General features: G+C 43.1%; 1 protein-coding gene across 3 annotated transcripts in view; it reads left to right on the plus strand.

The window, feature by feature from the left end:
* Positions 1 to 21,819, plus strand: part of LOC115175982 (mucin-17) — an 88,721-nt gene that overhangs the window by 51,388 nt on the left and 15,514 nt on the right. For all 3 annotated transcript variants that reach the window (XM_029735692.1, XM_029735691.1, XM_029735690.1), the window contains exon 4: positions 7,191 to 9,264. In XM_029735692.1, coding sequence (XP_029591552.1) covers positions 7,191 to 9,264 — 2,074 coding nt within the window. The remainder of the gene's footprint in view (positions 1 to 7,190; positions 9,265 to 21,819) is intronic.

Consider the following 21,819-nt stretch of genomic DNA (forward strand, 5'->3'; position numbering starts at 1 on the left):
GCACACAGGCAGGCCCCAATTCAAAAATACTGTAGTACATTGAAAAAAAAAAAACATCCACAGGTGCTGACAGGGTACAAATACTGCCGTAGGAAAATAAATACCTGCAGGACATTTCGCTGTTGGAATGCTGCTGAATTTCAGTAGGTAAGCCTGAGAAACTCTCTTCGTGATTGATGCACTGCTATTCAAATCTAAGAACATGCGAAGAGTGTGTGGGTATTCGTTGTCTTCTTTAGACTGCAAAGCCCTCCTCCGCCTTACCCTTCAGACAGCATAGAGAAAAAACAAGTTAAGAAAATTGAATGGTCCCCAAATTTCAGTTGGAACATGATCCAAATCAAATCAGTTTATTGGTTGTGTACACAGCTTAGCAAGTGGTATAGCAGTGCAGCAAAATGCTTCTGTTACTAACTCCTAATAATGCTGTCGAATGTAAAAAAAAAAATATGTAAAGAAAAAAATAAGAAAAAACGTAAGAAATCAAGAACAGTTGAACAGTCTCTTATGGCCTAGTGATAGAAGCTGTTTTTTAGTCTCTTGGTCTTAGCTCTGATGCACCTGGACTGTCTACGTCTGTCGGACGGGAGCAGAGTAAACAGTCCGTGGCTCGGGTGACTGAGGTCCTTAATGATCTTCTTGGCCTTCTTTTGACACATGCCCTGGAGGGCAGGCAGCGTGGCCTCTGATGCATTGGGCTGTCCTCATCACCCTCTGGAGAGTCATGCGGTTGAGGACGGAGCAGTTGCCGTACCAAGCAGTGACGTAGCCCAACAGAATGCTCTCAATGGTGCATCTGTAGAAGTCTGTGAGGGTCTTAGGGGCCATGCCAAATAGATTTTTAGCCATCTGAGGTTGTAAAGGCGCCTTTGCACCTTATTCACCACAATGTCGGTTAGGTGAGACCATTTTAAGTCCTCAGTGATGTGCAGGCCGAGGAACTTGAAGCTTTTGACCCCTCCACTGTGGCCCCCTTCGAAGAGGATGGGGTGTGCTCCCTCTTCTGTCTCCTGTAGTCCACAATAAGATCCTTCCTTTTTTTATCGTTGAGGGACAAATTATTTTCCTGGCACCACGCCGCCAGCACAGGTGTATCTGCATATGTGTGAATTTCCAATTTTTCATGTTGAAGAAGATTATTGTGAGTTTGTGTTGGTCTGATGTTTATAGGGCCTTCCTAATTTGGCCTTGTTTTAGATTCGGTTCAATAGGAAATGCTAGCGGCCGTGATTGAATTCAAACGTGAGTTGATTTCGGGGTGTGGTTTGATGTGGGTGTCACTTGTGTGTGTTCTCAGGTGATTTCATACATTAGCTTCTGCCGGGTGGTGTGCGACTGTGGCAAAGTTGGTTTGACTTTGGTTAGCCTATCTCTGGGGATAGTTAGGGACCGTCAATAAATTACGCAATGTAAATGGGACAATATTTTCATGTTGCACATCTCATTATATGCTTTCAGTATTTGTATATTCATTTATACAATTTATAGTTGGTTTGAGGTTAATTCATTGTAATGTGGAGCGATTGACCTTTTAAAATATAGTCCCATGTACGTTGTGTAATTTACTGATGGTCACTAACTATCCCCATAGGGATATCGAATGTCAAACCAAATTGACCATGGCATTACGATCGGGTCGCATGCAGCTGCACTCGGGAATTGGTTACTTGGGTGCTGCCAGCTGTGAGTAGGATTAAAATAAACCCAACCATGACAAACTGTTACGGTACCCTTCATTCCATGACATTCCATTTTTTTCTATCTTGCAAATCTTAGTTTTGGACAAGACTGACTTCATGACCAAAATTATCCTATTTACATTTTGTAGTCAATTTTGACACTAGAGTAAATGTTGGACTCATATTGATGCCACACCGGCCATTTAAAAAAACGAATAAGTTGCTTTTTAGGGGCAGTCGCTTTACAACTTCATGTTCCAGGAGAGAGGTGCAGTGGTATGTGGTAGCTATTAAGCCCTTCTGTCTTCCCCGGGGCGCAGGTGTGGTGATGAGCTGAGTTACCTGCTAAAACGGAGGGATGGAGAAGTAGCATAGCAGGCTACCAAGACACACACTGGAGAGAAGTTGGAAATAGTTTAGAAAAGAAATACACTGCTACAGAATGGCATTGTTGTGGTGATGTGCTGTCAAACTTTTCCCAAGTGGTAGTATGAAATTAAGGAGGAGTTGTGAGGATAGATTAACTCCATTTACTGTAGGTAACATTAGTTGTCGGCTCACAAAAGGGCTGCTGTTTAGTCTGTAAGACATAAACTCAGCAAAAAAAGAAACGTCCTCTCACTGTCAACTGCATTTATTTTCAGCAAACTTAACATGTGTAAATATGTGTATGAACATAACACGATTCAACAACTGAGACATAAACTGAACAAGTTCCACAGACATGTGACTAACAGAAATGGAATAATTTAACAAATGGGGGTCAAAATCAAAAGTAACAGTCAGTATCTGGTGTGGCCACCAGCTGCATTAAGTACTGCAGTGCATCTCCTCCTCATGGACTGCACCAGATTTGCCAGTTCTTGTTGTGAGATGTTACCCCACTCTTCCACCAAGGCATCTGCAAGTTCCCGGACATTTCTGGGAGGAATGGCCCTAGCCCTCACCCTCCGATCCAACAGGTCCCAGACGTGCTCAATGGGATTGAGATCCGGGCACTTTGCTGGCCATGGCAGAACACTGACATTCCTGTCTTGCAGGAAATCACGCACAGAACGAGCAGTATGGCTGGTGGCATTGTCATGCTGGAGGGTCATGTCAGGATGAGTCTGCAGGAAGGGTACAACATGAGGGAGGAGGGTGTCTTCTCTGTAACGCACAGCGTTGAGATTGCCTGCAATGACAACAAGCTCAGTCCGATGATGCTGTGACACACCGCCCCAAACCATGACGGACCCTCCACCTCCAAATCGATCCCGCTCCAGAGTACAGGCCTCGGTGTAACGCTCATTCCTTCAACGATAAACACGAATCCGACCATCACCCCTGGTGAGACAAAACCGCGACTCGTCAGTGAAGCGCACTTTTTTCCAGTTCTGTCTGGCCCAGCGACGGTGGGTTTGTGCCCATAGGCGACGTTGTTGCCGGTGATGTCTGGTGAGGACCTGCTTGCAACAGGCCGACAAGCTCTCAGTCCAGCCTCTCTCAGCCTATTGCGGACAGTCTGAGCACTGATGGAGGGATTGTGCGTTCCTGGTGTAACTCGGGCAGTTGTCCTGTACCTGTCCCGCAGGTGTGATGTTCGGATGTACCGATCCTGTGCAGGTGTTATTACACGTGGTCTGCCACTGCGAGGACGATCAGCTGTCCATCCTGTCTCCCTGTAACGCTGTCTTAGGCGTCTCACAGTACGAACATTGCAATTTATTGCCCTGGCCACATCTGCAGTCCTCATGCCTCCTTGCAGCATGCCTATGGCACGTTCACGCAGATGAGCAGGGACCCTGGGCATCTTTCTTTTGGTGTTTTTCAGAGTCAGTAGAAAGGCCTCTTTAGTGTCCTAAGTTTTCATAACTGCAACCTTAATTGCCTACCATCTGTAAGCTGTTAGTGTCTTAACGACCGTTCCACAGGTGCATGTTCATTAATTGTTCATGGTTCATTGAACAAGCATGGGAAACAGTGTTTAAACCCTTTACAATGAAGATTTGTGAAGTTATTTGAAGTTTTATGAATTATCTTTCAAAGGGTCCTGAAAAAGGGCTGTTTCTTTTTTTTTAGTTTAGATTGGATGGTTACGTCTGTGTTGTCACTCCACTTGTCTCTCTAGTACAGCAGTATTCAACTCTTACCCTACAAGGTCCAGAGCCTGCTTTTTTTCTGTTCTACCTGATAATTAATTGCACACATCTGGTGTCTGTCCCAGTTCTAAATCAGTCCCTGATTAGAAGGGGACAATGGAAAACATGCATTGAAACTGGGTTCGATGTCCAGAGTTGAGTTTGAGGGCTCTAGTAGTTTGCATATTGTGCACTTTATGATGAATCAGTCTAGTTGTAACTGTCCCTGGAGAGAGACTCTGCATGTTTGATGAACCGACCAATTACTTTTTGTTGACCGCTAAATGAAAAGGCTTCTGCTTCATCTAATCTTGAGTCAGTGACCATGTTTACATGCACACCAATATGCCGTTATTATTTGGGATACTCAAGTATTCTATTTTTGAGTTGACGCATATAAACATCATATCCCGTTTACAATAACTGGAAAAAGCTTGTATCCCGGTTATGAGAAACCAGGATATGATGCCTGGGCTATGCTGATCTAAGACGGGATACTGTGGCATGTAAACATCTTGTTCCATTTACTGTTGTTTTTGCGGTGTGCTCAGGCTCAGTTTCGCATATCATGGGTGTTGTGTGATGATGTTTTCATCTGATTGTCAAACAAATCACTTCAAAAAGTAGGCTACCTGCGCAGTTCGATCCACCATAATAATTTAGCCTACTATAATTAATTTACTATAATTTACTATTGGCGATCCGGTCACATGCAGCTGTGCTTGGAATTGATGATTACTTGGGTACTGCCAGAAACAGCAGGGATTCAAACTTTAGAACCCAGTTCCTACATTTAAATATAACAATTTATTTTATCAAACAAATCTATGCTACATTTTATCTCTGGGACCCTCAGGATGACAAATCAGAGCAAGATTACTGAATGTAAGTACATTATTTACCTTCAGAGGTGAAAACCAAGTGCCGTGATATAAGCTTTTTGTTGTTAGGAGCTCTCCTCAAACAATAGCTTTGTATTTTTTCACCGTAATAGCTACTGTAAATTGGACAGTGCAGTTAGATTATCAAGAATTTAAGCTTTCTGCTCATATAATACATATCTATGTCCTGGATTGTTGGATGTTACTGACAACGTCATTGTAGTCACATTAGCACACGTTAGCAACAACCGTCAAGGTATAGAGACGCCGATCCCGTAGAGGTTTTAAGAGATGCTGAAAGAAAGAAATCATATTTCGCCACTCCTATTCCCTAGACAAAATTAACATATGTTGTATAATATCACTGCAAGAAATGCATATTTCTGCAGGATTTCATATTATATGTGAAAGGTTATAGGCCTGCAGTCAGTGTCCATATTTCAGTTACTATTCCATTTAACCCATATACTTAATGAGGAATATTCTGTTTATTCATGGACACAGGGATACTCATGAGCGGGATATCAAAGGTGCATGTAAACAGCTTATTCTGAATAAGATTTGAGCTACTATCTGGAATACTGTGCACATGTAAACGTGGTCAGTGGTTCTAATGGTTCAATGGGTCAGAGCAGGGTTTCCCAAACTCAGTCCTTGGGTCCCCCATGAGTGCATGTTTTGGTTTTTGCTCTAGCACTACACAGCTGATTCAAATCATCAAAGCTTGATAATGAGTTGGTTATTTGAATCAGCTGTGTAGTGCTAGTTCGTAAAAAACTCAATGTGCACCCAGGGGAGTTCCAGGACAGAGTTTGGGAAACCCTGTGTCTCCTCTGGGACACCAATCTGTTCCATGTATTTGAACTATTCCAGGGCTGGCAAACCTGGTTCAACTTGTCAACTATTTATCAAGCCCTTGACTACCTGAATCAGGTGAGCTAGTTCAGTGCTTCTAAATCCTGGTCCTGGCGACCCAAATGGGTGCACATTTTTGTTTTTGCCCTAGCACTCGCACACCTGATTCAAGTCAAAGGCTTGTTGAGGAGTTGATTAGTTGAGTCTAGTGTGTGAGCGCTAGGGAAAAAACTCAAATGTGCACCCCTTTGGGTCCACAGGACCAGGATTGACAAACACTGAGTTATTTCAGGGCTACAACAAAATTGTTAGGTTTCTGGAGGGGTTTAACAACCACTGGGTTAGAGCATGGTGCTGGCAACATCAGGGTCGTAGTTTCAATTCCCACGTGGACCACATACTGAACACACGTGTCACTGTCAATGCTGACGTTTCTGTAAGTCTCTTTGGATAAAAGCGTCGGTCACACTTTATTTGGATGGTCCATCTGTAGATGCTCTCGTACATGGTCATACTATCAACTAACTATCTGTTGATAAGCGACTGCTGGCTAATGTTACGGTTAGGTTTAGAATAAAGGTTAGGGTAGGGTTGATTTTAGGGTTAGGATAAAGATTAAGGTTAGGGTTAGTAGACAGTTAGTTGAAATGTTAATGACTAGTCTGTAGAGCATCTACAGATGGACTATCCAATTAAAGGGACACCTTGCTGCTAAAAGACCATTATTAGTCATACCGACAAACATAGTTAAGTATGTAACAGTGACCTATGAGGAATACACGTCTGATATCTGTGCGTTTTGATTTGACATATGAGAGAACTCCGGTTGTACTTCAACGGGTTTGTGATTAGGTTAATCGCAACGCATTGCCATTGTTTGATCTTATGACCTTCTCCAGTGCTCCTGGAATCCACCCACCCCTTCCGTGAAGAGTGGGTAGGGCACTTTGGTTAATGTCACTGCCTGGATGTTCTCCCAACGCAAAGACCTTTAACGTAACAGTAATTAGCTGTTAAATGTTATTTGACACGTGTGGAATAGTACTGGGATTAAAACATTACTTTACCTGTAGCACTTTGTTTGGAGGTGAGGAAAAATGGTGATTCATTTCAAAGTCATTTCAACATTGCCTGATAGTTAACCTGTGACATTCAAGCTCAAAAGTGATTTAACAGAGTTAAATCTACAATAGTATCACAACAGTGGGTTGGGCATGGTATAATTTGAAACCTGTTTAAAGTAACCTTTTAGCTTTCATCAACTCTTCATGGAACATTGCAAACACAAGCTAAAATCTCAGTTTAAACCACATTGCTGCAATGTGTGTAGGCCTATAGGCACGGAAAGAGTCTGTGGAGCTGTTGACATTATAGAAGTTCTGTGTGCATTTTTTTGTGCCTCACTACGTTTTAGGAAGAAAATATACATTGGCCCAACAAAGTGAATGCAACCGTTAAGCATGTAGCCTAGCTTCTGTTAACACTTTTCACAGTACACCCAATTCTGCATACCTAAAGTTCACCTCTATAATTTACATAGCTCGCCTAGATAATCACCACCTCTTGACAAAAAAGTCCTTAACACACTTCCTTGGTTGGTCAATGACAATTATTAACATATGTGTCATTCTGTCTGTTTGTCTTCTACCTGTTAGGTCTCTGGATGCTTCAGCTGTTAACAGTACAGCTTTTGAAGACTCTGAGGACTCTGATTCAGAAATTCAGCAGATAGTGGCTCATCTGGAGTCAGACAGCGAGATGAGGTCATACAGTTCCACTCTCACTATAAGACCCTCTCCCACCCACAAGGGCATGGACAAATCAAAACAGGGCTTCCGCAAAGTCTCCCGGGTCACAGACAATGACACCACAGACCACACTGAAGACAGCGTGGACTACAGTGAAAGCACTATCAATGAACCGAATAGAACTGAAATTGATCTAGGTCCAGTCGCACCAGAATACAAATGGAGGAACCTGTACGAGGGGGTGCAAACTACTTTCGGACCCACAGGGGAGTCCTGGTGCTCTGACTCTCAGTCAGATGAGTCAAGAGTGTCCACATACGATGGACACTACTCCTCCCTCTCCCCCTCCCTCTCTGTGTACACACGACAACTCACCTCTCACGGGCCGCCATTCCAAGAACCTGGCTTGTCCTCCCTCTCCTCAGGGACACCCCGTTCCCCCGGCAACGACCGCTGGTTGAGTGACAGAAGTGAAGTTCAGTTGACCCGGGAGAGTAGCGAGCCAGAGGCAGGAACAGGCAGGGGGAGTAGGAAGGAGTGGGAGGAGGAGCTAGCCACTGCACCTGCAGGACGGAGAGAGAGAGAGGTAGAGCAAGAGGGGAGGGAGGGAGAGTCCATGGCAAGGAAGATAAAGTCAGGCTGTGACTTGCAATCACTCCCAGTCTCAAACTTCTCCTCGGCGGGTCAGACCATTGACAACGTGGACTACAGCAGAACCAGCAGCAGTGACTCCTACTCCGGACAGTACAAGGCCACACGCGTGGATCTGCTCCCTTCCCCCTCCTCCTCGGACCCTTCCCCCTCTTCCTCTCCCGTGACCCCTGACCCGGGCTCCCCCTATCACTGCGACATGGAGAGCTTGGTGGACACCCTGAAGAGCATGAACCCTAACCTTCCCCAGAGGCAGAGGAGGCTGTGTGGGACCACCGCCACCTCCATCATCTCCTCCCTGCCCTCCATTGAGGAGGACACCCCCAGCTCCAGCCCCACCAATACCAAATCTCCCCAGGTGCCCCATGGGTCTCTGCTGGAGGGCCCCAACAGCCGCTACAACCTGCCCGCAGACCTTGGCCTCAACTGGGGTGCCCCCAAGGAGATGCGTTCCCCTCTGGAGTTGATGAAGCTCCAACAGCAGCAGCAACAGGAGCAGCAGGCTGGAGACCACCATTGGAACCGTGGAGGCCTCAACCTCCCACTCCGAGCCTCGGCTCTTAGCAGCATCGTCATGAGGAAGAGCTCCTTGGGCAGTGACTCTTCCCCAGAGCTCTCGCCGTCCCCCCTGCCAAATGGAGGGAGCAGCAACCAGTCTCCAAACCCCTCGCGCCTGGACAGGTCCCTCCTCTACTCCAGCTATCGTTCAGCATCGATTGATCAACCACAGGAGAACGGCAAGGCCCATAGCCCTGGCCAGCGGCCCTCTATGTTCCATACGGGCTCCCTACCGGACATAGGGCCTAACCAGGATCACATGAGCTCAGGGCCTGGTATGGGCATGGCTGGTGGGTCTGGGAGCGGGCTTGGATTCGAATCTGGAGTTAGAACTGGAACAGGAACTGACCCATCAACCCACTTCCGCTACGAATGTTTCTCCTCCCGGATGTCTGACTCCTTAATTGGAAACAACACAGACACCAACTCTCGAATGAGCAGGCCCCCTCCCCTCCCTAGCTTCACCTCTACCCGAGAAGGCCTTCTCAGTCCCACAAGCTCATCTCTGGACATCCACAGGTCTTTCGCCAATGCTAATGAGTCCGCATTAAATCTCAGCCCTGGGCTGGGTGGTATGGGTTCCAATGGCAACATGGGCTCTGTGGGCTATATTGGTCTGGGTCTGCAGAGGAACTTCAGTAACGAAGGCCTGAACTCACCACTGTTCAACATGGGGTCCCCCCATGGAGGGTCCCCCCATGGAGGATCTCACTTCAGTCCAGAGGCTGAGAAGAACCTGGTGCCCAAGTACAGGGCTTTCCCTGACGCCTATGTGAGTACTGACCTGGGGTTTCTTTTTAGCATGGATTTAGATGGAAGGTTTGAGAAGGGAGAGTATTTCAGTAAGAGATTGCGTGAATACTCGGATCATGGAGATGGTAAAAGGGGTGTGATGTAAGTCATGGAAAAGACTAATGGGACAGGGTCTAGAGTAAGGGAAATGGAGGTATTTACTAGGACTGCAATTAGATTGTATTTGCGTGGGACATTTCAGCATTGGCTTCATTCATTTTTTAAATAATGCTGAGCAAGAGATTGTGGGAACCCAGTGTGAGATACAGAAGGAGGGAAATGGAATTCAGCCTAAGTATGCAGGATGTAAATGTTTTACACGCCTACTAAGCATTTGAGCATTAGTTTATATAGAAGTTCTGAAATACAGATGAGTTTAGATTTTTTTTTACCTTTCACTGAATGAGTTCCACCACAGTGATGCCGATGCCCTTGCTGACTGAAAGGGTGTGTGAGAGAGCAGTGAAATGAGTCTAGGGTGACGATCCATGGCCATATACATTACATCAGTCTACAGTATGTACAATATTTGTGCTCCCCTCTCATGTAGCTAGCTCTTCCCATCTGCATTCTCTCTTGTCATGATACACATTTTCAGGTGTCTAATAAGTACAGTAGTACACAAGAATACAGGTGACACTAAAAGAGGGAGGTGACTTCATAAGAACGTCTAGAAATAAAGAAGTAACTCCTTGTGTAGCTAGGGTTGCTGTGGTTACAAGGTGAGAGGGTTAAGCCAATGTTTTGCAGTGTGCCTCTGATGATAATAGTTTTCAGGACGGGTCCTGATCAGCAAGTTATTTCATGCCGACACACACATTCACGCAGGCATGCACGACATGAATGCACATGCATGTGTGAGCGCACACACAATCATTCACTCAATGTGCCTCAAGGCTTGGATCACATGCGAAACTCATTCAACATAATCTCACACCAAAAAGTATTTCAGCAGATTTTGTGCGTTTTTGTGCGTTTCTGTGAAGCTTAATTCGTGTGAAAAGACACACATTTATTTGCGATTTAATTTACAGGTAAATACATTTTTGTGAGGGCACATTTTGGGAACAATCTTTTGAAAGTTATTAGAGTGCCCATTGCATGATGGGCAATTTTGTTTTACACTGCCTTATTTTATGTCCCACATTTATTTATATAAAAAAACAAACGTGTTAACAAACCAATATTGTTATTCAACCAGGTTATCACCCCAAGTAATTATAATATCATAGTAGCCTTACACTGTTTTTTTTATTTATTAACGCAAATACTATTTTCTATGCTTGTTTTCGCTTAATACTTTGGGATACTGGTGCACTTGTAGTCAGAAAGCCCTTTTTTTCCCTTCTTGATAATGTATTTCATATTTCAGGGAGCCTACATTACACAATTTTCTTCATAATGCATTTAATACAAGGATCCACTTTTTCATGTACATTATACAATTTCTTTCTTAATGCATTTTTTTGTATTGATGAAGGTATTTGATTGGAGAATGGGGATACATTTTTATAATGGTAAATTATAACACACACACACACACACACTTTGTTTGTACTCATGTTATAGCCAACACTTGTCTTGGCTGGGCCAATTGTGCGCCGCCCTATGGGACTCCCAATCACAGCCAGATGTGATGCAGCCCGTATTTGAACCAGGGACTGCAGTGACGCCTCTTGCACTGAGATGCAGTGCCTTAGACTGCTGCGCCACTCAGGCGGGAATATGGGTGATATTGGTGATCCACTCGGGTATATGGGTGATCCACACCCATATGATGTGGATCATTGTCAGGTTATTAGATGTACAAGCTTCAGTAACAGAAGAACACCATGTTTGTAATAACAATTTAAACAGGTAGTTTGCCAATGTTTTGATTTGAGTCCACACTGGCAAGTTAACTTATGTAAATGTCTAGTCAGAGGATTTTCTTCTGAATAACTGGTCAGGGCATAGCACTTTCCATTCATCTTCAGGCAACTTTGATGTAAGGCTTGATCACACCTGTAGTAAGTATGTCTATCCATCACGCCCATTGTTGCTTATCTATTGTTCACTAGATATATCAATGTAATTACACCCAACACAATGTTGAAAAACAGAATGCTTCCCACTACTCGACCACATAACTAGACGTGAGCTGGACGTGATCCCAACGCTGCCACCAATGTAGCGTAAGAAAGTGAAAGCTGCAACAGGAACTCTAAACAGGGCTCATATGTGGCAGGGAAATTTAAACCGATCATATCTTTTTTTGTAGGTTTTCTGTTTCCCCAAATGTGATTTCCCAGTAAAGTTATTTTGAGATCTGGCCATTCGGTAGCAATTACGAGATGATAATATATTATTCTTTGAATGACAATATTATAATTTACCAATGTTTTCGAATAGTAATTCCGTGATTTGTAATGCTGGATTCACTGGGAGCATTCGAGCCGAAAAGAATTCTGAATTTCACCGTGACTGTAAATGATGTTTTTGGATATAAATATGAACTTGATGGAACTAAAAATGCATGTATTGTCTAACATAATGTCCTATGAGTGTCATCTGATGCAGATTGTCAAAGGTAAGTGCATAATTCTAGCTAGTTTTCTGTCTGTTGATGCCCTTCTTTGAATTGGATAAACATTACACGCAGCTATTGTCAATGTACTCTCCTCACATAACCTAACTTTATGCATTCTCCGTAAAGCCTCTGAAAATCGGACAGCGTGGTTAGATTTAGGAGATATATCTTTCAAATGGAGGAAAATAGTTGATTATTTGATTATTTGAAATGATTACTCTTGGAGTTTTGAATTCCCCGCCATGGTCACATGACAATGAATCCCAATACCGGGATAAGATCCTGCCCCCTGGCCTCAACAGGTTAATCGATTAATTAATTTCCCATCATCAAAATGTTTTCCCATTCCCCAATCAAATACCTTCATTAATTGATACCACACAAAAAAACTTTTTTTTATTTTTTATTACTGCAATCTGTCAACCGACATAGCACCAGTATCCCAAAGTATTAAACGAAAACAGGCATGAAAACAGCATTGGGAACCATAAAAATAATGTAAGACTACTATTATATTATAACTTGGTTGATTAACAATATTGGGTTGTTAATTCATTTATATTTTGGGGGGTATTGTTTTGTATATAAAGTTGGAAGTTTACATACACCTTGGCCAAATACATTTAAACATTTTTCACAATTCCTGACATTTAATCCTAGTAAAGATTCCCTGTCTTAGGTCAGTTAGGATCACCACTTTATTTTAAGAATGTGAAATGTCAGAATAATAGTAGAGGGAATTATTAATTTCAACTTTTATTTCTTTCATCACATTCCCAGTGGGTCAGCAGTTTACACACACTCAATTAGTATTTGGTAGCATAGCCTTTAAATTGTTTAACTTGGGTCAAATGTTTTGGGTAGCCTTCCACAAGCTTCCCAAGATAAGTTGGGTGAATTTTGGCCCATTCCTCCTGACAGAGCTGGTGTAACTGAGTAAAGTTTTTTAGGCTTCCTTGCTCACACAAGCCTTTTTAGTTCTGCCCACAAATTTTCTATAGGATTGAGGTCAGGGCTTTGTGGTGGCCACTCCAATACCTTGACTTTGTTGTCCTTAAGCCATTTTGCCACAACTTTGGAAGTATGCTTGGGGTCATTGTCCATTTGGAAGACCCATTTGTGACAAAGCTTTAACTTCCTGACTGTTTTCTTAAGATGTTGCTTCAATATATCCACATAATATTCCTGCCTCATGATGCTATCTATTTTGTGAAGTGCACCAGTCCCTCCTGCAGCAAAGCTCCCTCACAACACGTGCTTCACGATTGGGATGGTGTTCTTTGGCTTGCAAGCTTCCCCCTTTTTCCTCCAAACATAGCAATGGTCATTATGGCCAAACAGGTCTATTTTTGTTTCAACAAACCAGAGGACAAAATTGCTCCCAAGGATGAACCAGACTTGTGGAGGTCTACAGGTCTTGGCTGATTTCTTTTGATTTTCCCAGAAGCTTTGCCTTCACACAGCCTGTCAGCCTGCTCTGTGGTGTCCTCCTATATCCAGCCAGTTGAACATTCTAAACCGTCTACCTGAGCTCGGAGGTGTCCGCATGGTCCGTAAGCACACCGTTGCCGCTTTTTGTATTAGATTGCAATGATAAACAAAAATGCAATCTCAAAATGTGGGGGGGACATGACCGAGTCCCCAGTAAAAGTTGCGCCACTGCTCAGGGAAACAGATTATGGGCAACATGCCTTGGACACACTACATCTATGTCTGTACATACAGTTGAAGTCGGAAGTTTACACACACTTGGAGTCAATTAAACTAATTTTTCAACTGGAGGTGTACCTGTGGATGTATTTCAAGGCCTACCTTCAAACTCAGTGCCTCTTTGCTTGACAACATGGGAAAATCAAAAGAAATCAGCCAAGACCTCAGAAAAAAATTGTAGACCTCCACAAGTCTGGTTCATTCTTGGAAGCAATTTCCAAACGCCTGAAGGTACCATGTTAATCTGTACAAACAATAGTACGCAAGTATAAACACCACTCCTAGAGATGAATGTTCTTTGGTGCGAAAAGTGCAAATCAATCCCAGAACAACAGCAAAGGACCTTGTGAGAGGAAACAGGTACAAAAGTAACTATATCCACAGTAAAACGAGTCCTATATCGACATAACCTGAAAGGCCGCTCAGCAAGGAAGATGCCACTGCTCCAAAACCGCCATGAAAAAGCCAGACTACGGTTTGAAACTGCACATGGGGACAAAGATCGTACTTTTTGGAGAAATGTCCTCTGGTCTGATGGAACAAAAATAGAATTGTTTGGCCATAATGACCATCATTATGTTTGGAGGAAAAAGGGGGTGGCTTGCAAGCCCAAGAACACCGAAGAATCCAAAGAATTTTTACTAGGATTAAATGTCAGGAATTGTGAAAAATTGAGTTAAATGTATTTGGCTAAGGTGGATGTAAACTTCCGACTTCAACTGTACATAACAGTTATACACCGAGTGTATAAAACATTAGGAACTCTTTCCATGACAGACTGACCAGGTGAATCCAGGTTAAAGCAATGATCCCTTATTGATGTCACTTGTTAAATCCACTTCAGTCAGTGTAGATGAAGGGGAGGAGACAGATTAAAGAAGGATCTTTAAGCCTCAAGACATTTGAGACATGGCTTGTGTATGTGTGCCATTCAGAGGATGAATGGGCAAGACAAACTTTTTAAGTGCCTTTGAAGAAGGTGTAGTAGTAGTTGCCAGGCGCACCAGTTTGAGTGTGTCAAGAAATGCGAAGCTGCTGAGTTTTTCAAACTCAACAGTTTCCCGTTTGTATTAAGAGTGGTCCACCACCCAAAGGACATCCAGCCAACTTGACACAACTGTGGGAAGCATTGGAGTCAACATGGGCCAGCATCCCTGAAGAATGCTTTAAACACCTTTTACTGTAGAGTCCATGCTCCGACGAATTGAGGCCGTTCTGAGGGCAAAAGGGGGTAAAACTCAATATTAGGAAGGTGTTCCTAATGGTTTGTACACTCAGTGATTAATGACTACAACCCACCCAATAGTAATGAGACATCAGATGTGATGTTGATTGAAATGCCAGGCATTCAGTAGGTCCTCACGGCAAAGGGATGTTTTCAACTACGTAAATTCACAAAAGCAGGGACGAACGGGGTATGGAAGCAACCGTTCCCCGTTGAAGGCAGTGAACGTCATTCCGTGAGTGACTATCAAAATCACTAAGAATAGTAGTGGGCACTAACATTTTAGTTTTTAAAAATCCTGTATAGCAGTAAAAGAAGCTTGAGTGGCATGTTGGAAATGCATTGCCGCAATTGTTCTGCCAATACCGCGGAGTGACCTAACTTTTTAGTGCCTGCAACTGTAGTTATTATTATGCTTATCATCATCACTAATCAAGTCAGGCTAGTACTGCATAGTACATGATGAAATCCTGGCACTTGAGCAGAAGGTTGACTGACAGATCAGTTACTCAAGTCTTTACCTATAGTTTAGTACATCCCCCACTCTCTTTCTCTCTGTGTCTCTGATTAATTGAGTGAATGCTGTCAGTTCCATCATGTACCCACGCCTCACCACCTTCTACCATGCAGATCAGGTGTTCACCTCAAGCCAAGCACTGCAGGGTGGGAATGTGCTTACAGAACGTCTTGCAGGCTCAGCATGATCCGTTCAGACTGTGTACAGACTTGTGTAAGAGAGATTAACGGAACAGCGGGTAAAAGAGAAGACTTAATAATTGTTACCCCTCCACCTCCCTCCCTCTTCCTCTCCCGGGCCAGACTGTCGACTCAGCTCTGTCTGATCCAGCAGTAAACAGAGGTCTAACTTAAGGTAAACAAGAGATGAAAATACAAAAGACGAGGTGTGGCATCCAAAGCAGGATTCGACAGATAGATCTCTGGGTGGAGAAGTGCAATAGAGACTCGTAAAAATAATATAAGAAAAGAAAACATAACACTGTGCCAAGATTAAAGCTACCTGGATGGGTAGTTTTCATTAATGTCATATACAGTTGAAGTCGGAAGTTTACATACACCTTAGCCAAATACATTTAAACTTTGTTTTTCCACAATTCCTGACATTTAATCCTAGTAAAAATTCCATGTCTTAGGTCAGTTAGGATCCCCGCTTTATTTTAAGAATGTGAAATGAATAATAGTAGAGAGAATAATTTATTTCAGCTTGTATTTCTTTCATCACATTCCCAGTGGGTCAGAAGTTTACACACACTCAATTAGTATTTGGTAACATTGCCTTTAAATTGTTTAACTTGGGTCAAAAGTTTTGGGTAGCCTTCCACAAGCTTCCCACAATAAGTTGGGTGAATTTTGGCCCATTCCTCCTGACAGAGCTGGAGTAACTGAGTCAGGTTTGTAGGCCTCCTTGCTCGCACACGCCTTTTCAGTTCTGCCCACAAATGTTCTATAGGATTGAGGTTTTGTGATGGCCACTCTAATACCTTGACTTTGTTGTCCTTAAGCCATTTTGCCACAACTTTGGAAGTATGCTTGGGGTCATTGTCCATTTGGAAGACCTATTTGCAACCAAGCTTTAACTTCCTGACTGATGTCTTGAGATGTTGCTTCAATATATCCACATAATTTTCCTGCCTCATGATGCCATCTATTTTGTGAATTGCACCAGTCCCTCCTGCAGCAAAGCACCACCACAACATGATGCTGCCTTCCCCGTGCTTCGCGGTTGGGATGATGTTCTTCGGCTTGCAAGCCTCCCTCTTTTTCCTCCAAACATAACGATGGTCAGTATGGACAAACAGTTATATTTTTCTTCCATCAGACCAGAGGAGAGTTCTGCAAAAAGTATGATCTTTGTCCCCATGTGCAGTTTCAAACCGTAGTCTGGCTTTTTTATGGTAGTTTTTGAGCAGTGGGCTTCTTCCTTGCTGAGCGGCCTTTCAGGTTATGTCGATATAGGATTCGTTTTACTGTGGATGTAGATACTTTTGTACCTGTTTCCTCCAGCATCTTCACAAGGTCCTTTTCTGTTGTTCTGGGATTCATTTTCACTTTTCACACCAAAGTACGTTCATCTCTAGGAGACAGAACACGTCTCCTTCCGGAGCGGTATGGCGGCTATGTGGTCCCATGGTGTTTATACTTGCGTACTATTGTTTGTATAGATGAACGTGGTACCTTCAGGCGTTTGGAAATTGCTCCCAAGGATGAACCAGACTTGTGGAGGTCTTAAATTTTTTTCTGATGGCTTGGCTGATTTCTTTAGATTTTTCCATGATGTCACGCAAAGAGGCACTGAGTTTGAAGGTAGGCCATGAAATACATCCACAGTTACACCTCCAATTGACTTAAACGATGTCAATTAGCATATCAGAAGCTTCTAAAGCCATGACATCCTTTTCTGGAATTTTCCAAGCTGTTTAAAGGCGCAGTCAATTTTAATGTATTTAAACTTCTGACCCACTGGAATTGTGATACGGTGAATTATAAGTGAAATAATCTGTCTGTAAACAATTGTTGGAAAAATGACTTGTGTCACGCACAAAGTAGATGTCCTAACCAACTTGCCAAAACTATAGTTTGTTAACAATACATTTGTGGATTGGTTGAAAAACGAGTTTGTAAACTTCCGACTTCAACTGTAACTCCAACTTGTGGGTCAGTCCCAAAGGTGAAGTTTACTGGTAGTATGCGTTATGAATCATGCCAGTCATGCCCTTTAGCATGGACTAGTGTTTTTTACAACCAAATCTTAGTCGCTAATGGAAAAAGCACACTCGACACAGAAACAGTCTGGATAATTGCCACGGTAACCGACACTCAATCACTTTTGACAAAAGGTCCCTGGCAACGGTGTGTCGTAAAGAGACAGGTGAGGACACTACATGATGATCACTCTATTGTGGGACTGCTCACTCCGTCTCTCAGCAGTTTCAGTCAGGTTTTTCTACCCCCAAAGACACCACAGACACACGTGTGTTTAATGACTGTACGAGTTGACTTAGGGCTTACATAACGCATCTGCAGCATTTTCTATACGTTCTGCTCCAGAATGTTTCAGCTGCAAAGGCATCTCGTCAAGCAAGCCACGATGTAAGAACGAAAGAGCACGAACCTTTGCCTTATCTTGAATTGCACGTTATTACATTATTTTATAGATGTTGGCACGACACCTTTGATACATTGGACAAGGTTTCAGTTTTTGTTCCAATGTTGGAATTTGTAATTGGTTATCACATTTCAAACATACATCTGCTTTTGGCCAATAAAAACAAATTTAAAGCCGATAAATAAAACTGGTGGCAAGCAAAATGAGGAGATCGTTAATCATCATTTATCTTATTTATTCAAACACAACGATCACACACGTACAGCGTACAGAGCCTATTTTGAGCGGGATTTCTCCTGCAGCTCCTCAGCTGGTTGTTGCTGGAGTAAAACATGCTTTTATCAGCCCATTCATTGCGCAACAATTCTAAATAAAGTCCCGTGTTAAAAACAGTCTTGGTGCACGATTAAAAAGAGCTACTATTTTTATTTCTCAACTGGTAATTGATGCACACCTCCCATTCACCATTAAAGTTTAGGCAACAGGCTCTCAGTTCGTCACCCACCACTTTATAATGTGCGCTGGAGGCAGTATACATTATGAAAATATATTTAATTCTTTGAAACCTGAATGTTTTATTTCATATTATGAGGTGCATGTCCTACCTTGCTTCAAAGTAGCCTATAGGCAAAATCCGACCATGGAAGCCTGGAGGCAATTATTTTATAAAGACTTCATAGGCAGGGCGTGACTTTCAAGTTTGGAGAATCTTACAATTTGTCCTACCATTTCTACCATTCTGCATGCCAGTTGTGATTTTCATATGCACATTTTCGTGGAGCAGTTTCATTTCAATAACTTATTTTCCTTGCAGCAGGCCAGGTACTTCTATGCGTGCTCAGGTGCGCATACTCCCTCAATATTATCAGGACAGGAACCAGACACGTGCTCATTGCTCACATGGAGCACTCCAAACAAAAGACAATGAAAAATTGACAGATCTCGTAAATTATGGTTATGAAATAAACCAAAACTTGTTTCTCACAAGTTTAGCAGGTTGTGAACTCTGCAAACAACGTTTCCACTCCGAGAATGAGAACAGTAAATGACTGTAATTAATAAATGCATTACCAGCAATTTATGTAACCAAATCGCCTCACAAGTCCTCAACTGGCAGCTTCATTAAATAGTACCCGCAAAACACCAGTCTGAACGTCAACAGTGAAGAGGCGACTCCGGGATGCTGGATTCTGTTTTTCAAACTAGACACTCTAATGTACTTGTTCTCTTGCTCAGTTGTGCACAGGGGTTCTCCCACTCCTCTTTCTATTCTGGTTAAAGCCAGTTTGTGCTGTTCTGTGAAGATAGTAGTACACAGCATTGTACGAGATCTTCAGCTATTTGGCAATTTTTCGCATGGAATTTCTCAGAACAAAAATAAACTGATTCAGAAGAAAGTTATTTGTTTCTGGCCATTTTGATCCTGTAATCGAACTCACATTTGCTGATGCCAAATACTCAATTAGTCTAATTCTTTAATCAGAACAACAGTTTTCAGCTGTGCTAACATAATTGCAAAAGGGTTTTCTAATGATCAATTAGCCTTTTAAAATGATAAACTTGGATTAACTAACACAACATGCCATTGGAACACAGGAATGATGGTTACTGATAATGGGCCTCTGTACGCTTATGTAGATATTCCATAAAAACTCTGCCGTTTCCAGCTACAATAGTCATTTACAACACTATCACTGTCTACACTGTATTTCTGATCAATTTGATGTTATTTTAATTGGCAAAAACTGTGCTTTTCTTTCAAAAACAAGGACATTTCTAAATGACCCCAAACTTTTGAACGGTAGTATACGTATTCAGACCCTTTACTCAGTACTTTGTTGAAGCACCTTTGGCAGCATAGAGTCTTCTTGGGTATGACGCTACAGGCTTGGCACACTTGTATTTGGGGAGTTTCTCCCATTCTTCTCTGCAGATTTTCTACAAACCTTTTTTTCACTTTGTCATTATGGGGTATTTTATTTATTTATTTATTTAATCCATTGTAGGATAAGGCTGTATTAGAATTTTTGGGAGACCACTGCTCCATTCTGTATAGAGACTCGCCTAGGTCTTCGCCACACACCCCTCCTCTTCTTCTTGCCTCAACATGTTCAATTATATACTCACATTATCTAAACACCTACTGTATTTTACATGCTTTTCACTGACAGCCGCAACTCAATAATCAGCTAGGCTTATTGCCACACGCGCTTTCCAAATTGCGGACTTCCCAATTAGGCATAGGCCTATGAGCTTGTGATTTGTAACTACCCACACCAATTTTTTTTAAAGAAGCTAATGATCCTTGATTCCTCTGTGGAAAGTCATGCTTTCTGGGGAAGTATTTTGAATGATTTTGCTTATTTCTTCATACACAGGAGTAATTATATAATTTTGGCACATTTGCCATTTATCTTTACCTTTTCCCAGGTGCGCTGTTTAGGATGGTGTTTTCCCAGGTGTGCTGTTTAGGATGGTGTTTTCCCAGGTGTGCTGTTTAGAATGGCCTTTTCCCAGGTGCGCTGTTTAGGATGGTGTTTTCCCAGGTGGCCTGTTTGGAATGGTGTTTTCCCAGGTGCGCTGTTTAGGATGGTGTTTTCCCAGGTGAGCTGTTTAGGATGGTGTTTTCCCAGGTGCGCTGTTTAGGATGGTGTTTTCCCAGGTGCGCTGTTTAGGATGGTGTTTTCCCAGGTGGCCTGTTTAGAATGGTGTTTTTCCAGGTGCTCTGTTTAGGATGGTGTTTTCCCAGGTGCGCTGTTTAGGATGGTGTTTTCCCAGGTGGCCTGTTTAGAATGGTGTTTTTCCAGGTGCTCTGTTTAGGATGGTGTTTTCCCAGGTGCGCTGTTTAGGATGGTGTTTTCCCAGGTGGCCTGTTTAGAATGGTGTTTTCCCAGGTGCGCTGTTTAGGATGGTGTTTTCCCAGGTGCGCTGTTTAGGATGGTGTTTTCCCAGGTGCGCTGTTTAGGATGGTGTTTTCCCAGGTGCGCTGTTTGGATGGTGTTTTCCCAGGTGCGCTGTTTAGGATGGTGTTTTCCCACGTGCGCTGTTTAGGATGGTGTTTTCCCAGGTGCGCTGTTTAGGATGGTGTTTTCCCAGGTGTGCTGTTTAGAATGGTGTTGTCCCAGGTGCGCTGTTTAGGATGGTGTTTTCCCAGGTGGCCTGTTTAGGATGGTGTTGTCCCAGGTGCGCTGTTTAGGATGGTGTTTTCCCAGGTGCGCTGTTTAGGATGGTGTTTTCCCAGGTGCGCTGTTTAGGATGGTGTTTTCCCAGGTGTGCTGTTTAGAATGGCCTTTTCCCAGGTGCGCTGTTTAGGATGGTGTTTTCCCAGGTGTGCTGTTTAGGATGGTGTTTTCCCAGGTGTGCTGTTTAGGATGGTGTTTTCCCAGGTGCCCTGTTTAGGATGGTGTTTTCCCAGGTGCGCTGTTTAGAATGGTGTTTTCCCGCAAATTGCATTTTGGCAAATGTTTGAAGATGACGTTTTACTGGCTGCTTCATTACATGAGTTGATGTTCTGTTAAGAAGCATTACCATAATCGAAATGTGATGTCTGTCATTCTGATCACCGCGGGTGGATGCCCTAATGGGTTATGCACCCAGTGCATATGGGTCCGGTAAATTTCTCAAATGGCCGGTAAATCTTCTCAGTCAAGTTGTCCGGCGCCACATTTTCCTAACGGATCCCTGAGAGACACACACACACACACACACACACACACACACACACACACACACACACACACACACACACACACACACAAACACACACACACACACACACACACACACACACACACACACACACACACACACACACACACACACACACACACACACACACACACACACACACACACACAGACACACACTCTCTCTACCTGTCCACCCAGAAAGGCGAAGGACTACAGAC

Source organism: Salmo trutta, chromosome 36, assembly GCF_901001165.1.
Source record: "Salmo trutta chromosome 36, fSalTru1.1, whole genome shotgun sequence".
Taxonomy (NCBI): domain Eukaryota; kingdom Metazoa; phylum Chordata; class Actinopteri; order Salmoniformes; family Salmonidae; genus Salmo; species Salmo trutta.